The sequence below is a fragment of the Lissotriton helveticus genome, chromosome 5_1 (genome assembly GCF_964261635.1).
Source record: "Lissotriton helveticus chromosome 5_1, aLisHel1.1, whole genome shotgun sequence".
NCBI lineage: Eukaryota > Metazoa > Chordata > Amphibia > Caudata > Salamandridae > Lissotriton > Lissotriton helveticus.
In genome coordinates, this window is record NC_136065.1 from 287,454,632 (window position 1) to 287,472,447 (window position 17,816).

The 17,816-nt window shown below is 45.1% G+C and overlaps 1 protein-coding gene across 1 annotated transcript in view; it reads left to right on the top strand.

The window, feature by feature from the left end:
- LOC144752451 (uncharacterized) overlaps positions 1–17,816 on the top strand; it is a 156,541-nt gene that overhangs the window by 55,300 nt on the left and 83,425 nt on the right. Inside the window, exon 6 of the mRNA XM_078640375.1 lies at positions 12,360–12,407. Within this exon, the coding sequence (XP_078496501.1) occupies positions 12,360–12,407 (48 nt within the window). The remainder of the gene's footprint in view (positions 1–12,359; positions 12,408–17,816) is intronic.

Consider the following 17,816-nt stretch of genomic DNA (forward strand, 5'->3'; position numbering starts at 1 on the left):
AAAGTTCATTCACTTTCTGCCGAGTAACACCAGGAAGATTGTAGTCCAGGCGTTGATTACTTCACACCTGGACTACGCCAATGGCCTCTACTCTGGCCAGTCTGCAGGGCTCAGTCATCGCCTTCAGACAGTACAGAATGCGGCGGTGCGATTGGTTACTGGTCTCCCCCTACGTGAGCACATCACCCCTCACCGCCGCAACCTCCACTGGCTACCACTGCAAAAGAGGGCCGAATTTAAAGCTTTGGTACTAGCTCATCGGGCAATGCAGGGTAAAGGTTCCGCATATCTGTCTTCCTGTTTGATCCCTTATAATAACTTCAGGACTCTACGTTCCTCGTCAAAAAACCTCCTGTCGGTTCCTAGATTCAGGAAATCCCGCTCAGGTGGGAAAACTTTCCCAGTGTTGACAGCGGCCTTATGGAATAAACTCCCTAATGCCATCCGGCTGATCAAAGACGAACAACCTTTCCGGCGAGCACTCAAAACTCACCAGTTCTGCTGAGTTACTTCTGCCTCAATTAACCATCAAAGGTTTGCATGTAGTTATACAGGAGCGCCGGGACACCCCGTTGGGGTAGCTGTGCGCGATACCAAAACACACTAAATAAATAAATAATAAATAACCTGTATTATTAAAGTTTCTACAGATTCCGTAGGATGCCATATTAGACTAGTGAGCATAGTATTTTACAGAAGCCGGTAGTTACAAATATTAAACAGCTTTTTTCTCAAAATATATAGCACTGTGAAGGCAGATACGGTAGAGTTTCTGAAGTGATATGGGCCACAAAGTCGCAAGATGCGGAGGTTTGCTAGGTAATGCAATTTGAGAATATATCTGAGGACTGATCATGCCCTATCTTATAGTGAGAAGCTGTGGAAGGATAATGTGAACTCACTTTCAATATAGGTGCGCAGTCCCACTGGAGTAAAGTATGGCATCAAATGCAGGCAAGAGTGAGTTATGGAGGGTATCCCATCAGGAGTCAATAAAGGTCCTGCTCCAAAAGGCAAAGGCGATAAAGTTAATATTTGGAATCCAAGAGCAAGGACAGGCCTCATCGGTTGTTGGCGGTACTGTAATTACCTTAATGGGGAAATGCTATAAAGCGCTGAATTGTCAGTAATCGCAGGGTCTGGTATTGTGGAGGGTAGGACTGTAGGTAGTTCCCACGTTGGTGAATGGGGGCGGTGAAGAGGCTGTAGGGGTGGGGAACAAAACGGAGTAGACCTTAGATTATAATAACAGAGGAAGACTTTAAAGGGACATTATATGCTGGTACAAGACTGCGGGCCCAGGCAAGGGAAGGGGAGAGGGTGTGGAAGTTACCTGAATCAGTAGTTACTGTGATCTGCCCGGGTCAAAAATATACGTGGGGTCCAGTGGACCCCACGTATATGGCAAATGGCACAGGCAACCTATCATCTATGTCCCTAGTTGAAAGGATGCTTCGATCCCTGGGTGTTTGCCCTCCTCCGGCAGCACCATCTAGATCTATGATAGCGCGTGTGCTAAATTATAGGGTCCGGTATGCTCTTTTTCAGCGGTCAAATGCTGTTCAAAAGTCACAGCAGGCCTTCCTTACATCCTTATATGCCAGCAACATAATACTGTAAAAGGTATATCCTGTGGTTAACCAAAACCCTGTTCTGAGAGAGATAATTAAATCTGGACAATTCTTTGGAATTCAAATTAACTGGGATAAGTCCATGATGGTCCACTGACGTGCACTGTATCCCAACAAATTACAAACCTCCCCATTTTTTGGTGTCATAATCCAACACTTTATCTCGGAATACATATATACTGAGACTCTGCACTAGTTATATGTGCTAATTATGGCCCAACAGTCCACAAAATCAAGCAGCAGACACAACACTAGGCTCCTCTCATACGTTCTCTAGCATAGCAGACGTTTCCTCCCCAGACTGCTTTACCTATTTGTAATTGCTTCACTGCCCCTTACAAAAATACCTTTTTCAGCATAAGCTGCTCCATTTTGTATGACTTTTGCATGGGCCAATAAACAGTCTAGAATACATTAAGCCATGCTGATACAACGTTACTCCAGGGGTGGAATGGCCACCCACTATTTAGAGTATTATTACTTCGTCTCCCAATCCAAATATTTCTTTCACTGGATTCACCCAGCATTTCATCTTGCCTCACATACTCACGAGAAAGATATAGCAAGTGCCACTGTTTTGATCTAATGTATGATGGCCCTACAGTACCACTACACTATTGTATAGTAGTTGCTAAGTGATTCCCATTTGGGAGGTGAGTAAAGCCACCGCCTCATGACAACATAAATGTTTTTTGATTACAAATGCTAAACATCCTATATTACATGTCTTGAAATTTGTCAAGAATAAATGGTTAAAGGCGCACTCAAATCTACCAGGTTATCTATAAAACTTTTAATTTTCAAAGTCATGTGTTGGCTACACATACAATGAAAACTCAAAACAACAGGATGCATCCTGTATGTAGTGTGCACTGTTCCTCGTGAACAATATGTTCTCAACCGTGAGTTTCTTTTAACACTGATATATCAAACAGAATTTAAAAAAGGTATAACCCACCATAAGGCGTAAATTTAAACAACATTTTTAATTGCAATAAATCATGGATCACAAATACTTTTTTGTGTGTTACATATTGTAAATACATTCACTGCTGTTGTCCTTCTGGGGACAATAAATCATACATTGCAAAATGTAAATACAATGAAGTTCAGCACATATTTAACTTCATAAATGATAATACATATGAATTGAGGATCACAGATGTCATGATTCCAAACAGACCAGAGCCCAATGCATTTCGGGACTTAGCACGTCCCTTCGTCAGAGGCAAAATCATGTATCATAAATACTGTGTTTGTACAATATGTATTTTTCTAATACGTAACACACAAAAATGTATTTGTGATCCATGACTTTTTGCAATTAATTTAGATAAAAACAGTTTTGTTTACATATACGCCTTATGGTGGGTTATGCTTTTTTAATTCTGTTTGATAAATCAGTGTTAAAAGAAACTCAAGGTTGAGAACATATTGTTCACGAGGAACAGTGACAACTACATACAGGATGCATCCTGTTGTTTTGAGTTGAAATTCGTCAATTCATTAGGTAAGCATTCTAAATTCTTCAATTAAGTAGATTATTCATCTGTTTATAAATAAAATCATCTTGAAGATTTGCACAGCCAACACAAGTTTCGCCCCTTTTAATGCGTAGGCCTGAGGTCTGTTCAAGGCTTTCTTGTTTCAATGATTCGTGCTGTTTTCCGTAAGAAAAGGTTCCACTTCCGAACAGCTTCTCACTGTCAACAAGGGGGTCGGAGGGGTGGAATGGGGGTATAGAGGTACACCACTCATTATCAGTCAGATCAAGTCTCCGATTTGTCCAACATTATCTATGCTCCTATTGGTTCCCAGAGACAATCAGCCACATCCGCTGCAGGTAAGAGCGGTGGGGCATGGGGCCTGGTGAGGGGGGATTTCGAGAGATGACCACGAGAGAAAATTCAATAAATAAATAATTCCCCCTCGTGGTCGTCTCTCGAAATCCGCCCCCCCCTCACCTAGTCCCACCTCTCCTACCTGCAGCGCCCGCGGCTGGAGACGGCCCTTTGAATGCACACACAGTTGACCATTTCAGTCAAATCATTTTTTTTACTATTTACATCCTTCTATTTCTCCACATTCTCTTTTGGCTACTTGACTCAAGACTGCACCATCAAGGGCGAGGAGGTCAAAGACATTGGGAACCAGTAATCACATCAATATCAATCAATCAATCAATCAGGAAATTTGTATAGCGCACTACTCACCCGGAGGGTCTCAAGGCGCTTTGGGGGGGGGGTCCGCTACTGCTCGAATAGCCAGGTCTTGAGTTGCTTCCTGAAGGAGAGGTGGTCTTGGGTAAGACGGAGGTGGATGGGGAGGGAGTTCCAGGTCTTGGCTGCCAGGTTGGAGACGGATCTTCCTCCCATGGTGGCTCTTCGGATGCGTGGAATGATGGCGAGGGCGTGGCTGGTCGATCGTAGTTGGCGGGTGGGAGTGTAGAAGGTCAGGCGGTTGTTGAGGTACCTGGGGCATCGGTCATGGAGAGCTTTGTGTGCGTGGGTGAGGAGGCGGAACGTGATTATTTTGCTGATGGGGAGCCAGTGCAGGTCTTTCAGGTGTCCGGAGATGTGGCTGTGGCGGGGGATGTCCAGGATGAGTCATGCGGAGGCGTTCTGGATGCGTTGGAGTCTTTTCTGCAGTCTTGCTGTGGTTCTGGTGTAAAGGGTGTTTCCGTAGTCCAGTCGGCTGGTGACAAGTGCCTGGGTGACCGTCTTCCTGGTTTCGGTGGGGATCCATCGGAAGATCTTTCGGAGCATGCGTAGGATGTTGAAACATGAAGACGAGACGGCTTTGACTTTTCTGGACATTGACAGGGAGGAGTCCAGGATGAAACCCAGGTTGGGTGCGTGGTCCGTTGGTTTGGGTGCGCTGCCTAGGGCCACCATTGGATTTGAGAAAACGAATTGTAAGATGAGGAACACGCATAGTTTTACCTCCTTCTAAATGTTATTGTTTTGCATCTTCCAGAAACTTACCTATGATGAGGCCTACCAGAAGCTGGTTCAGACAGCTAAGGAAGCGTCACCCGATGAGGTCAGTATATTCACTCTGTTAATATATACCTGTGACTAACCAGACTTTTTGGGATTTGCTGATGGACACTTTTCAAAGCACATACAGGCTTATTTCTTGGGCACTGATTCAGCTTCTTAGTAAAAAGTGTTCCAGGCTTTCCACTTCAGGTATATATTCATCCTTCAAACAGTTCTGGTTTTTCAGCATTTGTCGTTTTGGTAAGACTCTTGCCCCTCGAGTACCATTCACCCAGTTAATTTGGAGGTACAGCTGCCAGGGGTCATTTTTTATGTTTTCCAGCATGTGGGATTTCAAAGTTACACACGTTTATTTTTTTGCATATATGACCTAGCAACTGTTGAACCATGATTTCTTTAAATATATTTTCTTTTCTATGAACTCAATTTCTGGCTTATACTAATATGGAGTTGGCACCAATCGTTTGCCGGTGCTGACAGAATTAGTTTCCCTTGTTATAGTGTTGTATTAGAACTTCACAAATGCAATATATTCCTGTATGAGAAAATATTATAAATAATCGTGAGTTATTAGCCTCCATGACCCACACAACTGTGTCGTCTTTCTTATAAAGATAATATCCGATATATCCAAGAACAATAATGAACGTGTTGTAAGGTCATTACCACATACTTTCCAGGTTTTTAGGTCTCACCCACAGATATAGTTTCCTCATGTGCAATCTAAACATCTCCGACTCATCCAACTTTCTCCTCAACCTCATTTGGATAAGTTCTGATCTATCCTAGAATAGTGCTGAACTTGCTGTGAGGGGATTAGTGCATACATGCCATGTTTTTCCTCTGTAACTGATGTGGCATTTGTACAAAATAAATTAGATTCTTTCTGACTTACTCTTTTACCATTAGAGCCCCCATCCTAGTGCTGTGGAAAGCGATAATGCCATCCAGGACGTAGTAAGTAGTTATGGTTTCGGATAATAAAATCCAAAAAGCCCTTCCCTACTCAGTGTGGGCTTGGCACACTGGAGAGAATTTACCCAAAGCAGATCACAATTCTATAACTGTTCATGTTGTACCCTATCTCCATTCAAGAAACTGATCAATGTTATTTGTGCTTATTGTCTTCCTCCTGCAACTCTTGAAGACTCACTTCTTGAGCCTTATGTTCTCCCCTTTCCATTCATGCATCTCAACTTAAACACTTCATCCACAGTCTGTATAAACAAGTATTGTAAACTTTTCCAGATTTTGAGGGTGTGGGAAAGACAATTTACCCAGGTGCACCCCATTATTGCACATTTTCAACCTTACCAAGGACATCAACAATAGAGGGGAAACTGGATGTTCCTATGGTTTATCTTTCACTCATGCTCTTTTGAACAGTAGCAGCTCGCCTTGGGAGTGCTGCGGGGTGGTGGGCAGGTGGGGGAAGGGCTGGGCGAGGGGGTAGTGCAGTTCAACATATGACGGATGCTGCATCGCCAACTCGGTGATGCAGCGTGCGTAAGGTGAATTGTTTTACTTATTTTATTACTTACCTTACTCTTGTCCGTCGTATGTCGGACTGCACTACCCCCCCACCAAGCCCCTCCCCTGCCTGTCCCACCGCCCCGCAGCACTCCCATGGCGAGCCGCTGCTGCTTTGGAAGTGTTTCAGGCTACACTATACATGTGTATGTTGGTGTTTAATTAGAGACTGTATCATTTACTCCTTTTGAGAAAATGCTGTCTTGCTCCACACCCTCCCACCAAGACATAATTGTATAAAATTCTGGGATCTGGTGGTTTTTTCTGTTTTTTAGCCACCTACTTCTGATGTTGCTTACACGCAATGAAAGAATTAGAGGGACACTTTGCCCATCATCTACAACAGAGTAGGACCTGGTTCTCTGGTTTGACTTTCCACCCTCTTCACCTTCATGGCTTTGCAGATGAACACATTTGAAAACACATATACATTTATTTTGTGTGCAATGATTCTGCTCCTTAGCAAGAACCAATGGCGGCTTGTGATTTTTACAACTAATGGTGCGGGAACACATGTGCATACTCACTTTCACCCATCCACTCACAAGAGCACACACATGCTCACACTCACTCGCACCCATCATTTGACAAGCACACATACACACATCCACCATCCATTCTCAAGCATGTATCTGCACTAACTTTGGCACACCCTTTCCACACCTGCACAAATAATCATACATTCATACAAACACCCAAACATTCCAAAAGCACTTACTGGGCTGTGGAGGTGACGGCTGGACCATCGGGTGGTGGGAGGGGGAAACACAGAGGCACTGGAAGAAGCCCCTTCCCATGACTGTGGAAAGTGAAGAGCCTGTCTAGAATGTAGTAAGTAATTGTGTTATATTGCTTTTATATTAAAATCTCCAAAACTATTTTTGATTCAGTATGGGTAAGGTGCATTAGACTGGACTTCCTAAAAGCAGAACACATGTATGTCTATGTTCTTCTTGTTACGTATCTCGACTCGAGAGGCTGCTCAATGTTCATACTTCATACTTATTTTCTTCCTCCTCCTAAGGATTCTAACTCGTTGGGTTTTATATTCTCGAACTTCCCCATGTCCCACTACAGGACCCTCACTTTACCACAGTCTGGATATAAAAGAATTGTAGACATTCTCCAGATTTTCTAGAACTTTTGGGGACATCTGCTATTTTCAATGAGTAAATATATGCCCAGATAATTCTTTGAATGCTTGTAAAGCGACCAATTTCCCATCAGCCAAATCAATTTCTTGAGGGAGTATTTAGTCCTTTTCTCAAAATTCTTTATAAGCTGCCAGCCAGAGCACCTCCCACATTTGCAATCAGCTACTGGATAAACTCGGAAGTACAAGAGATAGAGCTCTATGGATTTGCAAAAACAAAGTGTAAAATTTGAAGCAGATATAAGTTTTTCTTGTTGTAAATGTTAGTTGTTTTTTGGTTTCTTCCAGCTACTTTCTTCTGATGTTGTCAACCAGAAGCTGGATTTGACACCTGCAGAAACATCACTTAAAGAAGTTAATATATTTACAGGCAGATGCATCAAAGAAAATACCGGGAGTAAACGGGCAGATTCTCATAATCTGGCCGTTTGCTCCCGGTATTTTTGCATTTGGGATGCATCATCCCAAATGCAGAAATCGCAATTTAAGGAATCTCTAAATAACGATTCCTTAAATTGCTCTTGCATTTAAGGAATCCCAAAATGAGATTACTTAAATGCAATCCATGAAACCCAAAAAAATAGCGAATTCGCTAATAGGGGGAGCAAATTACCATGAAGTTGAACTTCGTGGTAATTTGCTAAAACTTTGAAAAATGCACTTTAGTGCATTTCTCAAAGTAACATGTTGCGCACACACATGCCCTTAGGGCATGTGTGTGTGTAACATTTGTGCACAGGTCCAATTCAGGGGTGCAACAGGGTGTCCTTTGGACACCCTGGCACCCTTGAAATAGCGGAACATTAGCGATTCGGTAATAGCTAATCGCTAATAAGGAATGGCTTTCCAATTCATTCCTATCGGCCTTTAGGTCCATAGGAATGAATGGGAAAGCCATTCCTTATTAGCGATTAGCTATTACCGAATCGCAAATAAGGAATCTGCAGGAATCGCTAATAACATTGCGATTCCTACATGCATCCCGTTTTGCGAGTCTTTAATAGCGATTCCTTAAAATTCGCTATTAAGGACTCGCAAAACATAACTTTGATGCATCTGCCAGATAGTATGTTGATATACATGTGTGAAAAATTAAGGGTACCATGGTTAGCACTGAGTATGTGATGCTTATATACAATGAGAGATCTAGAGGCATGCTTTGTCCATCATGTACCACAGAGTAAGATCAGGTTCCCTTGTTAGACTCACCAGCCTCTGTACCTCTTTGGCTTTGCTGATCCACAAATTAAAAAGCAGATACAACTTTATTGCTTGTGCAACAATTTTACTTTTTAGAGAAAACAGTGCCAGGCTTTTCTCTTCATGTTATTTATTCAACCCTTAGTTCCATGATTTGTTCAGCATTTATTTATGCTTTATAAGTCCTGTCTTTCAGTTCAGTCCACTCATAAGACTTGCAATTTTTTCTTTTTTCAAGTCTCCTTGATATGCTTTTCTATAAACTGGGGTTCTTGGGATTTCACCACAGTGCTACGTGAGCCTAACATTTTGAAAAGTGCCCGTTACGGAGGATAAGATGTTATTGGACTATAATACTTATACTGAACCTATACCTATACTTATACTGAACTCTGTCTCTGTCATTTAGAGCGTCAGGAAAAACGAGTGAGAATACCAGAAATTGGTTAAAATAAAATAAAACTTACCTTGCTGATGCTGCCGGGTCCCACATCTTCTCTCCTGCTCGCCTATGTCCCCCTCCAGGTTGGAACAGGAAGTAGGCAGCCAGACTCCCACCCCCACGCCAATCACAACACTGGAATGCAGCGTTATGATTGGTTTGAGTGCCATGACATGGCTCTCAGCCAGGGGCTGGAGGGGTGGGCATGTTCTCCATGCAGGCTGTAATGCAGCCTGCATGGAAAACAGGGAAGTGCGAATGACTGTTTTGGGCGGCTGGAGCGGGCCGACCAAACAGTGATTGCGCACAGGAGTGTTTTACCACTCCTCCCCTGAAGCTCCGCCTGCCCCTTCACGCTCTGCCACAGCAGGAGGAAAAAATAAAAGCTAATAACATTGTTATTATAATTTTTATATTTCCTTTCTTTGCTGTTCCTGTCAGTGGGGCAACGCCCTGCCGCCTTAGCGGAGGAACCGCCACGGATCTATTGATAACTTGCTTTTTAATATAATAGTTGAAACGATTTTATAATATGAGCCAAAACAATATTTTGAGTTCATTGTGGGCTAGGTGCACCAGCCAGAATATCCTGAAATGTACTACAATTATAGACGTTCATATCTTTACATAATGTCACCAGTGCTTACTTTCCTACTCTTACAATCACAAATGACTCTCCATGTATGTTCTCTATATTCCCATCACTCACCCAGTTCGCCTTCTGCATTATCACTCCAATGAATCTCTAGTCATTATATGCAGGTCCTGGAAACTTTCTTCAGGTTTTCAAGAACCATATTCGACATGCACCAATTTTTATGTTCTATACCGCGCCTAGACTTTACGCTCAGAAAGTGGTCCATACTCCATACCAGCTGAAGCAGTTGTTTGTGAATTTATATATCCAGCTCTATTTATTTCACAAAAATATTGTTTGCTACAAATAGGATCTGTGACACATCGGTCAAAGTCCATGCAAACCCAATAATCTCTGAAGGGAGAATTCTTTTGAGTTTCCTCCATCTAACTTCTGAGAGTGTTCCTGCCCAGAAGCAGGACTAGATACCTGAGGATGTATCACTTGAGAAAGTCAGTATATTCAGCAGTTTATATACATTTGCTGAAAGCTTTAGGGTTTCCGGGTTTGCACCGCATCACATCTCAATCCATAGTAGGCTGGGGAGCAAGTTTGTCTCAAGTATTCTGATCACCTCTGGAATGGCTTCGACCTTCATTATCCATATGGGTCCAAATCAGGTTTGAGGCCTACGTAATTGCTGCCTAGTAAATCTGTATATTCATTCCTGAATCACTGTTTCCACATCGATTCCTACACGTTGTATTTATCTTACATATGTCGCCATATTTTTTCTGGTGAAATGTACATGTGGGAAGAATTCGAAGTGCGGTGTTCTTGCATTACTTTTCACAATTAAGGCAGCACTACTATCTGAATCAGCATTACTTCCTCACATGGAATGGGGTTGCTGGTGTCCTGCTCTAGCAGACTTCAATTTGAAACTCATTACTTGTCCACTCCAAGCAGTGCCGCTTTAGGGCGATGCGGCCTGTGCGGCCGCACTGGGCGCTGACGTGGAGAGGGGGAACCGACCTCAAGGGGGCGCTGTGTTTAGCCATTTAAAGGCACCTACTGCAGAGTATCTTGTGCTCCCAGGTTTCAGCCAGCAATAAAAATGGCACGATAACTGTTGCAATTAATAGTCCTGCAAAAGAGCAATGGGAGTTTTGTCTAGTGGCAGTTTAGACTCGCCATAAAGTAGAGCACAGGGTTAAAATGCCTACTGCAAAGAACAGGTCTGTATTTTATGTGGATTGCCGGGAGGATTAGAAAGGCCAGCTTTTACAAGTGCTTATAACAAATAAAATGTTTGTGAATCTTGAGGAGGAGGTCATTGGGAGGAGGGGCACTAAAAAGGATTGTCGCACCAGACACCACCGGTGCTAAACCCGGCCCTTGTTTCGCAGTGTGCACAGCCCTTAGCACTACTTTTCACCCGTTCATCCAGTCCATTCATTAGTCTTATGTCGACATTTCTCCAGCTCATCCTATCCCATGCTCAATGCATCCTTGTTTCATTTCTTACCATTGTGCCTCTGTATTCCTGTATCTTTGCCTTGAGTTCAATGTTTTTCCATGGTTATGTGTAGGTCTAGAACATCCACGATGTAGACATGAGAAATTTTTGGTGCTCTGTGGTCATGCTGGACATCTTGGGACTGATTCACAAAAGCATTTTCGTTCATAAAAGCACTTTCACAATCGAAATTGGCTGGATTAGTGCTTACAATAGACTCACTAAAGGTGACCATACAGACTCAGATCCATTTACTCCTACATAATATCACCCTACTTTCTCTTAACATTCACAAACTCATCTCTGACCCTTCCACCATCTGAATAGAGGTGGAGATTTACACCCGACAAAGGCTGGACTCATTCCCTTTCCATGATGTGAAGAGGAAGAGACCTCACCCAAACCTCGAGGGCTATAGGGATAGTTGATTCTCCAAATAGAAAAATGTTTTCTGCGTATTAAAAAAACAAGAAGAAATAAACATGCAATTGCACAGCAGTGCTGCACAGTGTGTACAATTCCAATCTGTGGGGAGTACATAATCACAAAAAGTTTCAAGACGTTCTCAAGGGCCCATCTGGAAAACTGTGAATGGCTCAGCTTTCCATAACATACCACTGGCAAGGATTCAGAAGAGCCAAAAATTCTTAAATACGTGCATATGCTTAGGAGTAAATGCACAGGAGTTGCTTTGTGAATCTGGCGTCCTGTGTATTTCTGTGGATTTATAAATCTAAGAGTGTACATGTATAGGTTGTACAGTAACATATTTCACTTTAGATTTGGACTGCACCCTTCAAAGTTAAGTTCCCAATTTAAGGTAAATAACAGGTATAACACATTGACATTTTCTGGAAGATCATATTGCTACTCAGAATTTTGTGGTGCTTTGGGCTTACCTTTTGCCTGAACAAGACCTATGTCTAAGTGATCAACACATCATTGGGAACCTCGAGAAAAAATCAATAAACAAAAAAATATATACCATTTAAATCAACAACTCGTCAACAGCATGAGTCAAATGTGAAACTGATCCCGATACGATCTATCCAGCACTGAAGAAGTCCGGTTACGGACGAAACGCGTTGGCTATTTGGCTTTCAGCAATTATTAAAAAACAAAACTGAATTAAGGACAGAAAATTGAGGAAAAGGCTCTCTCTTTTGTTTGTTTCTTTGGGAAAACAATCTTGACGCTAGCACATGTACTCTAATAGTGGTGCAAATTGTTGCCTTAATCCCTAAAATTGGTATAACAGTAACATATTTCCACAGCTTAAATACTTCTTTTCTGTTTTACTTTTAGACTCCTTCCACCAGTACTCAAAAAAGTGAAGAAGTCAAACCGAAAGTAGTAAGTCTTAGGCGCAAAACAGATTTTTGAAAGCTGGTAGAATGCTTTTCTGCCCTCCGAGGCCACACACAATTTTCACAAAAACAAATGTACTACTTAAAAAAATTGCATGTTTAATCAAATGAATGCCTCCAGCCAGGCACCAATAACGTACATGGCAACATTTAGAAACACAAGAGGGAGACATAGAAAAAAAAACAGAATAATGTATTTTCCCCACTGACTTGCATTGAAATGGAGGCAATTTTTGGGGGAGACCGCTAAAATAAAGCCAGGATAAATAAAATTGGGAGTCTCCTGGCTGAATCCCGTGTGTTGGCATGCATGCACCAACCACTTCAGGATTCTCAAGTAACTCATGAGCTACTCCTCTCTGCAGCTCAGCTTACTAAATTAGAGGCTTTTTTTGGTTTAATTAATGTATGTATACCAAAATTGATAAGTATAAATTCAAGATGAAAATGCATGCACTCTGAGAACGTTTAAGATGATGTTTGTTGAAAAATGCTAGTGTGTGTGTGTGTAGTTATGTTAGAGCATGGGTACTCACAAACTTTCTCTCTGGTGCCAAATTTACAGTGTGGTTTGTGGCCGAGGGCCGCACTGTAAGGGGCGGGGTCAGTGGGGGAGGGTGAGCGGGGCTAGAGAAAAAAAATGGTGACCATGAGGTTGAACACAGGCCCCTGCAGTGGACACTTTGGTCCACTGAGCCACCAGGCGTGGTATACACACATCTCTCTCGCTCGCTCTTTCTCTCTCTCTCTCTCTATCTCCCTCCCTCTCATTGTCTCCCTCCCTCCCTCTCTCTATCTCTCCCTCCCTCTCTCTGTCTCCCTCCCTCTCTCCCTCTTCCTCCGTCTCCCTCTGTCTCACTCACTCTGCCTGTCTCCCTCTCTCTGTCTCCCTCCCTCTGTCTCCCTCCCTCTCCCTCTGTCTCCCTCCCTCTGTCTGTCTTGCTTCCTCTGTCTCCCTCTGTCTTTCTCCCTCCGTCTCCCTCTGTCTGTCTCCCTCCCTCCCTCTGTCTGTCTGTCTCCCTTTTTGTCCCCCTCTGTCTCCCTCTGTATGTCGCCCTCTGTCTCCCTCTCTCTGTCTCCCTCCCTCTCTCTCCCTCTGTCTGTTTCCGTCTGTCTCCCTCTGTCTCTCTACCTCCCTCTGTCTGTCTCATTCCTCTGGCTCCCTCTGTCTGTCTCCCTCCATCTGTCTGTCACCCTCTGCCTCCCTCTCTCTCCCCCTCCATCTGTCTCCCTCTGTCTGTTTCCCTGTCTGTTCCCTCTGTCTGTCTCCCTCTGTCTCCTCTTGCCTGTCTCCCTCCATCTGTCTCCCTCCCTCTGTCTCTCCCTCTCTCTCTGTCTCCCTCTCTCTCTGTCTCCCTCTCGCTCTGTCTCCCTCTAACTCTCTCCCTCTGTCCCCTCCCTCTGTCTCCCTCCCTCTCTCTCCCTCTGTCCCCCTCCCTCTGTCTCCCTCCCTCTGTCTCCCTCCCTCTGCCTCCCTCTCTATGTCTTCCTCTCCCTTCATCTGTCTCCCCCTGACTCCTTCCCTCTCCCTCTCTCTCCCTCTGCCTCCTGCCGTCTCCCCCTGACTCCCTCCCTATGTCTCCTTCTCTCTGTATCCCTCACTCTCGCTCTCACTATATCCCTCTGTCTCCCTCCTTCTCCCTCCCTCTCTATGTCTTCCTCTCACTCTCTCTCCCTCTCTCTGTCTTCCTCTCCGTCTTCCTCTCCGTCTCCCTCTCCGTCTCTCTGCCTCTCTGTCTGTCTTTGTCTCTATATGTTTGTCCCTGCCCCTGTCTCTGCCTCTATCTGTCTGTCTGTCCCTGTGTCTGTCTGTCCCGGTCTCTGTCTGTCCCTGTCTCTATCTCCCTCTCTGTCTCTGTCTGTCTCTGCCTCTATCTGTCTGCCCCTGGCCCTGCCTCTATCTGTCTCTGTCTGTCCCTGTCTCTGTCTCTATCTCTGTCTGTCTCTGTCTCCCTCCCTCTCTCTGTCTCCCTCTCTTTCTCTGTCTCCCCTCTCTCTCTGTCTCAGTCTCTCTCCCTCTCTCTCTCTCTCTCTCTCTCCCACTCTCTCTCTGTCTCCCTCTCTCTCAGTCTCCCTCTCTCTCTCTCTTTCTCCCTCCCTCTGTCTGTCTCCCTCCCTCTGTCTCCCTCTGTTGCCCTCCTCCCTCTGTCAGTCTCCCTCTCCGTCTCCCTCTGTCTCCGTCCCTGTCTCCCTCCCTCTGTCTCCCTCCCTCCCTCTGTCTCCCTCCCTCTCTATGTCTGTCTCCCTCTGTCTCCCTCTGTCTCTGGCTCACTCCCTCTGTCTCCCTCTCTCTGTCGAACTCTGTCTCCCTCTGTCTCTGTCTCCCTCTGTCTGTTTGTCTCTGCCTCCCTCCCTCTGTCTGTCTCCCTCTCTCTCTGTCTCCCTCCCTCTCCCTCCCTGTCTGTCTCCCTCTGTCTGTCTCCCTCCCTCTGTCTCTCTCTCTCTCCCTCTCTCTCTGTCTCCCTCCCTCTGTCTCCCTCTCTCTGTATCCCCCTCCCTTTATTTGTCTCCCCCTGACTCCCTCCCTCTCTCTACCTCTCTCTCCTTCTGTCTCCCTCTGTCACCCCCTGACTCCCTCCCTCTGTCTCTCTCTGCCTCCCTCTGTCTCCTTCTCTCTGTATCCCTCTGTCTTGGTCTCTCTGTATCCCTCTGTCTCCCTCTCTCTCTGACTCCCTCCCTCTGTCACCCTCTGTCTCCCACCTTCTCCCTCCCTCTCTCTCTCCCTCTGTCTTCCTCTCCCTCTCCGTCTCCCTCACAGTCTCTCTGCCTCTCTGTCTGTCTCTGTCTGTCTGTCCCAGTCTCTGTCTATCCCTGTCTCTATCTCCCTTGCTGTCTCTGCCCTGTCCCTGCCTCTATCTGTCTCTGTCTGTCTCATTCTGTCCCTGTCTCAGTCTCTATCTCTCTCTGTCTCCCTCCCTGTCCCTGTCTCCCTCCCTCTCTCTGTCTCCCTCCCTCTCTCTCTGTCTCTCTCCGTCTCTCTCCCTCTCTCTCTGTCTCCCTCTCTCTCTGTCTCCCTCTCTCTCTCTGTCTCCCTCTCTCTCTCTGTCTCCCTCCCTCTTTCGGTCTCCCTCTCTCTCTCTGTCTCCCTCCCTTTCTCTCCCGCTGTCTCGCTCCCTCTGTCTGTCTCCCTCTGTCTGTCTCCTTCTGTCTGTTTCCCTTCCTCTGTCTCCCTCTGTCTCCCTCCCTCTGTTGCCCTCCTCCCTCTGTCTCCATCACAGTCTCCCTCCTTCTCTCCCTCTCGCTCTGTCTCCCTCTGTCCCCCCCTCTGTCTCCCTCTCTCTCTGTCTCCCTCTCTCTGTGTCGCCCTCTGTGTGTCTGTCTGTCTCCCTCTGTCTCCCTCTGTCTGTCTCCCTCTGTCTGTCTCCCTCTGTCTGTCTCCTTCTGTTTGTCTCCCTCTCTCTCGCTGTCTCCCTCCCTCTGTCTGTCTCCCTCTCTGTTTCCTTCTCTCTCTGTCTCCCTCCCTATGTCTCCCTCCCTCTGTCTCTGTCTGTCTCCCTCCATCTGTCTCCCTCCATCTGTCTCCCTCCCTCTGTCTGTCGCCCTCTGTCTCCATCCTTCTTTCTCCCTCCCTGTGTCGCCTTCCCTCTGTCTCTCTCTGTCTCCCTCTGCCTGTTCCCTCTGTCTGTTTCCCTCTGCCGATCTCCCTCTGTCTGTATCCCTCTGTCTGTATCCCTCTGTCTGTCGTCCTCTGTCTCCCTCTGTCTCGGATGTATGACATCACAACGCATACTTTTACATCGCATGCTTTTACAACACGTTTTTTACAACGCATACCATTACAACGCATAGTGCTTTGGGGCGCTGGATAGTGAATAGTTTAATTTACTATTCCAACTCCAGTCCCCGTGAATAGTAGGGAAGGTGTTGGACAGTAAATTAAACCTATTCCCTATCCTAGAGCGCCCCCCAGCGCAATGCGTTGTAATGGTTTGCGTTGTAAAAGTTGCGTCGTAAAGGCACTGCGTGGTAAAAGTTGCATTGTAAAGGATGTTTCCCCTCTGTCTCCATCCTTCTTTCTCCCTCCCAATGTCTCCTTCCCTCTGTCTCCCTCTGTCTGTTTCCCTCTGCCGATCTCCCTCTGTCTCCTCTTGTCTGACTCCCTCCCTCTCTCTCCCTCTCACTCTGTCTGTCTTCCTGTGTCTGTCTCCCATAGCTGCCAAGGTTTCAGATTGCTATGTGTGACATTTCCATAATTTCAGTGAAATTATGAGTGACATTTCAACAACTATGAGTGACACCGTCTCATGAGCAAAATCAAGTAATGATGACGAGGGAAACAATTTAAATATCAGAAATGTACACCCATTTGAGCAACAATAAACTCTAAGAAGATCTTGAAACTGCTGCAAAGAACCAGAAATGGAAGGGCACTAACCGGAGACAGACTGAAGGAGGGAAGGCAGGCACTGCAGCTGCTCAGAAGACGAACCTTTGATCTGATCATTCATGACCTGCGCTAGCCTAAATAAGCAAAGCTGATACCATAGCATAGCAAGTGCAACTAGGATATTATACCGTCACTCGGGCAATTACTGTTTTTGTGAGTCTGGCGACGTAGAGCAGGCCCTCTCACACTCTGCAGCCCAGCTGCAGGTCTCCATAGCAGCATAAACTTCACGAGACAGTGTAGGAACGACTTAAATGAATGCAGGATTTAACAGAAAAAATATACTTCCTTAAACAAGAACACAGGTAGCCATTGGACAGAAAATGTCCGCCTGGCTTAAAAGGCAACAACTAACACAACTTTTGGGATATACAACAAACACATAAAAAAAATACCAGATGCCGTCAGATATAGAAGGGTTAGCAGTATACTTTAGGGGAAACGTTTGAATACTTCAAATTAGGCAGTGTTCTTATGTGGAATGTGTTGAAAGTCACACCCCATTTGCATGGGATTTATGCAGAAACTACAGTGTCTTTGGTACTCCTGAAAACATGTTTTACATCTTGAATACATAACCTTGGCAAAGACACTAGTACGTCAACCACAGATTGAAAATATGGTCCTCAAAGCAGCATGTAGTGCCCTGAAGTGAGCCAACTGAGCTATGTATCAAGGCTTGTACTGAAGTCCGCAAGTGCAGCACTGCTACACAAACCTACTTACTGTACTGCAGTGCTGTGGCATGGGCACTGTTTCAGCATGTCACTTGGTGGTTAATGGTGCGGCTACAAATAAAAAGACCATGAGGTGACAGTTCACTCTCGTTAACTAATAGTTCTGTGCAAGAAAGAATTCTTCTCTCACAGCCACGAGAGAAGTGTTTCTCGTAAAATTACACTGACACGCAGTGCCTGGTCGTGCATCTGCGGGTGAGATGCACATTTTGCTGGTGTTTAAACCTACTGTCGCATGACACCCGCAAATTGTAATTGAACGGTGTGCATT